The sequence below is a fragment of the Triticum dicoccoides genome, chromosome 2A, assembly GCF_002162155.2.
Source record: "Triticum dicoccoides isolate Atlit2015 ecotype Zavitan chromosome 2A, WEW_v2.0, whole genome shotgun sequence".
Classification (NCBI taxonomy): Eukaryota; Viridiplantae; Streptophyta; class Magnoliopsida; order Poales; family Poaceae; genus Triticum; species Triticum dicoccoides.
The window spans coordinates 725,811,791-725,820,632 of record NC_041382.1 but is presented as its reverse complement, the minus strand read 5'-3'; the positions used below and the strand labels follow the sequence as shown (position 1 = coordinate 725,820,632).

At 53.6% G+C, this 8,842-nt stretch overlaps 1 protein-coding gene across 1 annotated transcript; it reads right to left on the bottom strand.

Annotated features, from left to right (window-relative positions):
* Window positions 1-5,466: 5,466 nt before the first annotated feature.
* LOC119356669 lies at window positions 5,467-8,494 on the bottom strand. The gene is made up of 8 exons (XM_037623649.1): window positions 8,196-8,494; window positions 7,097-7,716; window positions 6,783-6,993; window positions 6,592-6,668; window positions 6,408-6,465; window positions 6,206-6,266; window positions 5,986-6,055; window positions 5,467-5,872 (listed from the first exon to the last, which is right to left on the bottom strand). The coding sequence occupies exons 1-8, from the start codon at window positions 8,203-8,205 to the stop codon at window positions 5,621-5,623; spliced, it is 1,359 nt and encodes a 452-aa protein (XP_037479546.1). The 5' UTR covers window positions 8,206-8,494; the 3' UTR covers window positions 5,467-5,620.
* Window positions 8,495-8,842: the final 348 nt, after the last annotated feature.

The window sequence follows — 8,842 nt, the reverse complement described above, 5'->3', positions numbered from 1 at the left end:
CCGTCGGAGGCGTCAGGCGTGCGCGGGGCCTGCCGACGCCGCGGCGGTAGCTCCGGTCGGCAGAGTGCAGGCGGCGGCGGCGTGGGCTCGGCGGTGGCGTGGTTGGCTGTGTGGTGGGAGGGCATGTGCGTTGTGATGGCGGGAGTCTGCTCCGGATCTCTGCCCCGTTCCCCACGGGCGACGAGGGCAGCGCGGTGCGGGTCATGGGCTGCTGCCTTTGCCATGGCCTACTGGTGGGGGTGGCGCGTTGCGGCGGTGGAGGTGGCGGAGCGTGATGGACGAATCTGACGCAGTTTTTCGTTGGGTGGCGCGGGGTGGGGCATCGGCTCGACATGGCCGCTGCTCCGGCTGTGGGCGCCGGTGGCGAGGTGGCTCGGCTCTCTCGGTGTGGAGCCTTCCATTCACTGAGCCGGCATCACGGCAGCTCGGCGGGCCGGTTGCGGCGGCGATGGATGGCTTTCCGGCATCAGCTCGATGGCCCGGCCGCGACGACGATCTCACTGAGAGACCATTCCTCATAGTACTTGGCTATTTCCCCGTTGAGGCGGCGGAGACGACACTTGCTAGTCTCTGCTGTCGTGACGGAGCGGTCCAGGGCCAGACGTACGCCATCTCCGGGTCCGCCGCGATGTGTGGCGGTGGAATGTCGGAGTCCGCGAACTCCAACTGGCACGCCATGTTGTGCCTGTCTCGCCGGAGCCGCTCCCTGTTGGCGTACCCCTGTGCCATTAGAGCGCTTTAGGAGGACGAAGAGCCGCCACCACCGAGATAGTGGCGAATGCGACCACGCGCCTTCGCGGCGATCGCATTGGGCACGGGCGGCGGAGAGCGCCGCTCCCCCTTCACGCGCCGGGGCGACGGAGAGAGCATCTCCTCCTTCATGTGCCGGAGGGGCGGCGAGAGGGGCTCCTCCTTCACGCGACCCCCAATTTGGACGCGGCAGTGTGGAGAGTGCGGAGAGGATGCAAGCTCTGGCTTCACGGGGAAGAGTGTCCCGGATGGCGCCACCGGGTTGTTCAGGTGGAGGACGGAGCGACAGAGCATCAGGTCTATCTCCTGCTTGTACTCCTCCGTGGCGGTGTACACCTGGCCCTACGTCGCCGGCGCAGATTGGTGCTGCGTCGACTAGTCTTCCTCGTCGCCGGAGGAGATGACGATCTCCGACTTCATTGAGCCGTCCGCCGATGAGGACAACGGCCACAGAGTTTGAGTGCAGCGTTGTTGGGGATTGTAGCAGAAATTTAAATTTTTTTACGCATCACCAAGATCAATCTATGGAGTAATCTAGCAATGAGAGGAAGGAGAGTGCATCTACATACCCTTGTAGATCGCTAAGCGGAAGCGTTCAAGTGAACGGGGTTGATGGAGTCGTACTCGTCGTGATCCAAATCACCGATGATCCTAGTGCCGAACGGAGGGCAACTCCGCGTTCAACACACGTACAGCCCGGTGACGTCTCCTACGCCTTGATCCAGCAAGGGGATAAGGAGAGGTTGGGGAAGACTCCATCCAGCAGCAGCACGACGGCGTGGTGGTGGTGGAGGAGCGCGGGACTCCAGCAGGGCTTCGCCAAGCACTACGAGAGACGAGGAGGGAGAGGGGTAGGGCTGCGCCAACAGGGAAGGAACTTCATGTGTTGGGCTGCCCCTTTGCCTCCACTATATATAGGGGGAGAGGGAGGGCTGCGCCCCCACCTAGGGTTTCCTCCCTAGGGGTGGCGGCAGCCCTAGATCCCATCTAAGGTGGCGGCCACAAGGGGGAGAGGGGGAGGCGCACCTGAGGTGGGCCTTAGGGCCCATCTGCCCTAGGGTTTGCCCCCCTCCCCTCTTGGAGGCGCCTTGGGCCTTGGTGGGAGGCGCCCCAGCCCACCTAGGGGCTGGTCCCTTCCCACTATTGGCCCATGTAGGCCTTCGGGGCTGGTGGCCCCACCTGGTGGACCCCCGGACCCCTCCGGTGGTCCCGGTACACTACCGGTGATGCCCGGAACACTTCCGGTGGCCAAAACCATACTTCCTATATATTAATCTTTACCTTCGGACCATTCCGGAACTCCTCGTGACGTCCGGGATCTCATCCGGGACTCCGAACAACATTTGGTAACCGCGTACATACTTTCCCTATAACCCTAGCGTCATCGAACCTTAAGTGTGTAGACCCTACGGGTTCGGGAGTCATGCAGACATGGCCGAGACAACTCTCTGGTCAATAACCAACAGCGGGATCTGGATACCCATGTTGGCTCCCACATGTTCCACGATGATCTCATCAGATGAACCACGATGTCAAGGATTCAATCAATCCCGTATACAATTCCCTTTGTCCATCGGTACGATACTTTCCCGAGATTCGATCGTCGGTATCCCGATACCTTGTTCAATCTCGTTACCGGCAAGTCTCTTTACTCGTTCCGTAACACATCATCCCATGATCAACTCCTTGGTCACATTGTGCACATTATGATGATGTCCTACCGAGTGGGCCCAGAGATACCTCTCCGTTTACACGGAGTGACAAATCTCAGTCTCGATTCGTGCCAAACCAACAGACACTTTCGGAGATACCTGTAGTGAACCTTTATAGCCACCCAGTTACGTTGTGACGTTTGGTACACCCAAAGCACTCCTACGGTATCCGGGAGTTGCACAATCTCATGGTCTAAGGAAATGATACTTGACATTAGAAAAGCTTTAGCACACGAACTACACGATCTTGTGCTAGGCTTAGGATTGGGTCTTGTCCATCACATCATTCTCCTAATGATGTGATCCCGTTATCAACGACATCCAATGTCCATGGTCAGGAAATCGTAACCATCTATTGATCAACGAGCTAGTCAACTAGAGGCTTACTAGGGACATGGTGTTGTCTATGCATCCACACATGTATTTGAGTTTCCTATCAATACAATTCTAGCATGGATAATAAACTATTATCATGAACAAGGAAATATAATAATAACCAATTTATTATTGCCTCTAGGGCATATTTCCAACAGTCTCCCACTTGCACTAGAGTCAATAATCTAGTTCACATCGCCATGTGATTAACACTCACAGGTCACATCGCCATGTGACCAACATCCAAAGAGTTTACTAGAGTCACTAATCTAGCTCACATCACTAGGTGATTAATACTCAATCAGTTCTGGGTTTGATCATGTTATACTTGTGAGAGAGGTTGTAGTCAATGGGTCTTGCCATATTCAGATCCCTATGTATTTCACAAAACTTTATATCGTAGATGCTGCTACCACGTTCCACTTGGAGCTATTCCAAATTATTGCTCCATTATACGTATCCGGTATCTCTACTCAGAGCTATCCGGATAGGTGTTAAGCTTGCATCGACGTAACTCTTTATATCGAACTCTTTATCACCTCCATAACCGAGAAACATTTCCTTATTCCTCTAAGGATAATTTTGACTGCTATCTGGTGATCCACTCCTAGATCACCTTTGTACCCTCTTGCCAGACATGTGGCAAGGCACACATTAGGTGCGGTACTTCAGCATGGCATACCGTATAGAGCCTACGACAAGAGCATAGGGGACGACCTTCGTCCTTCTTCTTTCTTCTGCCATGGTCAAGCTTTGAGTCTTACTCAACTTCACACCTTACAACTCAGGTAAGAACCCCTTCTTTGATTGATCTATTTTGAACTCCTTCAAAAACATCTTAAGGTGTGCGTTCTTCGAAAGTATCATCAGACGTCTTTGAAAGCACTCCTACGGTATCCGGGAGTTGCACAATCTCATGGTCTAAGGAAATGATACTTGACATTAGAAAAGCTTTAGCATACGAACTACACGATCTTGTGCTAGGCTTAGGATTGGGTCTTGTCCATCACATTATTCTCCTAATGATGTGATCCCGTTATCAACGACATCCAATGTCCATGGTCAGAAAACCGTAACCATCTATTGATCAACGAGCTAGTCAACTAGAGGCTTACTAGGGACATGGTGTTGTCTATGCATCCACACATGTATCTGAGTTTCCTATCGATACAATTCTAGCATGGATAATAAACTATTATCATGAACAAGGAAATATAATAATAACCAATTTATTATTGCCTCTAGGGCATATTTCCAACAAGCGTCGCCACGATCTTTCAGAGCCCATCCTGGAGCCACCGCCTGCCGACGCCGAGGCCCACGAGTTGCCCATTGTCGGAGTTATGGAGGAAGAGGGGCGAGGAGGGGAGGAGGAGGAGGAAGAGCGGAGAGATTGCGATGTGATCAGTGCCGGAAGCACAGCTTATAAAGCCTCGGCCAAGCCATGCGAAAGGACGGTCAACCGCTTCAATGCGGCACAACGGCCAGACTTGGTTTCTCGGGAAGGTGCGTCCGCATTGAAGCGACGGCTCTCGAGAGGTCATGTCAGTCAGCGCCGCCCTCCCGTCCTGTCGCATCGCTGCATCAGTGCTGGTCGTTGCGTGTTTTGGGCTGGCATTGATGCGGCGCGTGCATCGAAAGAAAAGTGTGGGAGAGGCGGGTGTTTTTTTTTGATAGGCCAGGACGGTCAGACGCGAGCGTGACAGCAGTCCGGACCCCTTCGATCCCCTATTTGTCTTCGGTTTGCGAGAAAAATGACATTCGAACCGCGTTGGATGACATAACACGTCCAGACCACGCGATCCAGATTTATATGGGTTGTTTGAGGATCCGCGTTGGAGATGCCCTTACCGCATGTGCGTGCGTGCGCGCTCACTTGTGTTGCTATTTCTGGGTCAATGCTATACATCAGATGAAAGTAATGAGATAGGAAAAGCAGGGGCATCTCGTTAGTATATTTTAGTGTTTCTCAACTGTTCACTTCAATTTGAAATTAGAGCCGCTTGCAGGAAAGTCGTAAAGTCAAAATGAACCTCTTTTTTTATTTTGTTTTGTAAAGGAGAGATAATCCCCAACTCGAGCTACTTAATTCTCTAATAATAGTGGGCTTGTTGTCCTCTGTCGACGGCCTAGCTACCTACCACATCAGAAACGAACAGAAGAATTGAATTGGAGACGTCAAGTAGACAATCCAGTTTTACAAGTTGGCGTGGCAGGTTCATCTGCTCTGCATTTCCCTTGTACAGTATTGCCATTTGCTCTCTAGGTGCTATCTGTTAACTGCGCTGAGACGAGCTGACTAGACCAAAGCCTCTATAAAACTTGTCCTGCTTTCCGGTTTGAGCAAGTTGTAAAACTCTGACGAAACAGCAACTGAGAAACATTCAGAACACCCATGGGTCCCAGGTGGTAGCATTCGACCCCTCCCCCTCTATGTTGCTACTGTTCTCTTTTATACCTATCAACGAAAAGATACGTAATTCTTTGCGCATTCACAGAAAGGTAACATTCCATGAACTTGGGAGAGTTTTCGATGAACTTGTGGAAAATAGATAAGAGACACTTCTCTAGTTTCTCAGCTAGAATGATGCCCTTTTTATCTCTCGAAAATAAGTAAGACCCTGACCTCTGCATCGATCAATGCACACAGCCATCGTTGTTATAGACATTGAAACCTACAACATCACCACCGTAAGAAAGAAAAAAAAGAAAGAGAAAACTAGTAGTAACAAACAACATTTGCCGAATCAAAGGCCTAGGTCACTACAGAGCATCTGCAGTTTTTACAAGGCTAAGTCGTCGTCATAGCTGCCGCTGGCGACGGAGATTATCTGCACCTCGTCGTCATCGTCGATGACATCGACGAACATGCTATCCTCCTCTTGCTCGCTCGGCGTCTCCGCCGCGGCCGGGAAGAGGACGACGTCCGGGCCCGCGGCCGGCGCGGTGTTGCCGCTGACCTTGAGCTGGTCCTCGAACATCTTCTGCAGCCTCTTGCCCTGCTCCTCGATCCTCACCTGCAGCTTCCGCTGTATCTGCATCACACACGTACGCACGCACCAAAAGCAACAGCTAGCGTCACTAGGCAAATCATACGGCCTAGCTAATTTCCTCCTGGTGCTATGTGTGTGTGGGAGTGGGACGGCACCTCGAGCTGCTCGTGGAGGCGGCGCTGCACGTCGAGCTGGACGCGGAGTGCTTCCGTGATGTGCATCCCACTGCACAAAGAATCGGCATCGTCGTCGTCAGCAGTGCTTAGTGGCAATATATGTACTACTAGTGTGTGTATGTTATGCATGACACATCAGGAGCAAACACATGGGTTGAGAGGGGGAAAAGCTAGTAGAGATTAGTAGAAAGAAAGATACGTTTTCGGGTCCAGTTCATGCTGGGTGTCGCTTCCGGCGGCCCTCCTCTCGTGCTGCTTCCCTGCGATTCGACAAGGGACAGGATGGATGAGTTACCGGTGAGCACATGTGTCGCTGCCCGGTAGGATGCATGCATGGAGGCCGATGGCAACAAACGAACTGAACGGTGACGTGATGGGTAGATCAAGTATGGTGGTGGTACCTTCGGACGACGACGACGACGAAGATGGTGCCGGCATGTACTTGGCCATCCGGTATTTCTGTGGTCGACAGACGGAGAATGAAATTAACTACTGTAACTTGGATCGAAATAAAACTTCCTAGCTATGAACAGGAGTAGTAACAAGTTGGGAATTATTACTGCAGACACAAGCCAGTCGTTGTACCTGGAGGTGGCTCTTGATGTGGTAGATGGTGAGGCCGTCCGAGTTCATCAGCTTCAGGATCCCCTTCGGGGTCGCCCCTGCAAGTTTGACGCCGTGAGAAATTGTATAATGGCCTCCACGCGTCGGCACGATCGATCACAGCAAGTAGGAGTTGTTTTTCTTGGATCAATCAAGAATAGTAAAGTACGCACTGTCCGCGCCGCCGAGCTTGCTCACGCAGTCCACGAACCGCTCGTGCAGCTCCGGCGTCCACCGGATCCGCGTCTTGCTCGGCGCCGGAGGTGCTGACACGCTGCCGGTGCCGGTGGGGGTCGCTGGCGCGCCGGCTCTGCTCCTGGCGGACAGGTGGCTCTCCATCTGGCTCAGCAAGCTGCTGCTGCTCGGCGCCTCCATCGACGGGACCTTCAGAGATTTCGGATGGAACGTCAATCACCATCAAGAGAGCTTGCAGGGACCGAAGGATCTATCCATCCATGGCTGCCTGCGTGTACTGTAGCTCACTTACATGGGGCGACAACGAGTGCGGTTTGATGGCCGGAGGGTTGCCGAACAGGCCATGGTGCGCGCTTTCTTGCTGCTGCGGTTGCGGCAGTGGCAGTGGCAGCTCGAGCTCCACCGGGTCCCGCCGCTGCTGCGGCCGCACGTAGTACGTCCTCACTGACGGCGACTGGTCCGCGCGGAGCATCACCGGGTCGAGCTCGTGCGACATGTACATGTCGCCGCTCTCCGGCCGCGTCCTGGCCGCCACCTCTGGCATCATCGTCGCCGCCGGCGGGAGCATCCCGAGGGGAGCGCCGTCGAACTGCCCGATGCCGAGCAGGTGCTCGGCCGCGTAGAACGCCGCCGTGCTTGAGCCGACGCAGCGCTGCGCGAACGCCGACCTCTGCGGCGCCGCGTAGTACTCCTCGCGCGGCCACCCGGTGCCAGCCTCGCCGTGGTGCTGCTGCTGCTGTTGCTGAAACCCGGAACTCATGAACAGTTCCTGGTTCGACGTCTGGAGCCCGGTGGAGGACGCGGAAAGCTGCCTCGCCTCGGAGCTCGGGTTGCACAGCGGCATCATCCCGTCGCAGTAGCGGTCGTGCAGCCTAATCTTCTTGGCCTGATTCTTCGAAGCTCCAGTGTTAACTGAGCAAACAATCAAATACCAAAAACAGCACCATTAATCCATGGCTTAATTTCGCCGTTGCACAGACAGCATGCATGCATGGTGCATCGAACATTATGCGATGTCGACCTGAAAACATCAAGAATTGTTTCGCGAGGAGATTGGGACGAGATTTGGAGGGGGGAAGGAAGATTAGCGCGACCGCGGGCGCTTAAATATGGCGGAAGCTGCCGCAACAAGTGCAAGCTAGGTTCGACCGGAATCGATGCACAGCAGCATAGGCATAGCACCACCGGCCTAGATTCCCCGGAGGCGTGGCACGCAATACGATTGGAATAATTCGCCGATGGGCACACCCAAAATCTTCGGAATCGCCAACGTTCCAGCCGTCGCCGCCGCCGCGGACGCGACGACGACGATCGAGGAGCTATGGCAGCCGGAGAAAGGAAGCAAGGAAAGCACGGCAATGCAAGTTGGAACAAGGGAATAGTTTCCTTACCCGTACGCATATGATAACCAGCAGCAGCAGCTAATTGCAACCTGAGCACATATTCACACCGCCACGAGCCATGGAAACTTCCTGCTGCAAGCTACAAAAAACTATCGATCTATCCCTCTCTCTATATACGAAAATACATGTCCAAGTTCACGGTGTATCCGGAGGAAGGATTGGAATCTGGAGGAGAATTGGGAAGGAGGAGTGGGTGCGGAGGTGGCTCCTTTTTCTCATCCCAAATGGAATATGATGAGCTAGCTGCTCTCTGGGTGGGGGGTTCCTAATGGGGGCAACCCTGACAGGAATATAAAGATGCAAAGAGGGAGAGATATGTTTTGCGGTGTGGCATGCCAGACAAGGGAGTAGAGGACAATCGGCCACTTTGGAGGTTTCGCCCTCTCCCACATTCCATCTCCTTGCATTGCTAGCTCTGGCCCTCCCCTCACGGTCACCGCACATCAGCGTCTATCTCATCCATCCACCTTCAAATTTCCCTATGTTGAAACCTTCTTAGTGCTGCTTTTGTCTTTTGAAATCCCAACAAGGGACGATCGAATGGACAGCAAGACCAGGAACCTTTTCTTGGATGTGATGTGCACCCGTGTCGTACGCATCTGAATCATACAAGTAAATTACGAGAGCCGCGGCGA

What these genes read in the sequence shown, in the direction of transcription:
- LOC119356669 (XM_037623649.1), bottom strand. An exon ending in CAAGCTCGGCGGCGCGGACA is followed by an intron (nt 6,669 to 6,782) that starts GTGCGTACTTTA and finishes TCAAACTTGCAG; the next exon opens with GGGCGACCCCGAAGGGGATC. An exon ending in ACATCAAGAGCCACCTCCAG is followed by an intron (nt 6,466 to 6,591) that starts GTACAACGACTG and finishes TGTCGACCACAG; the next exon opens with AAATACCGGATGGCCAAGTA.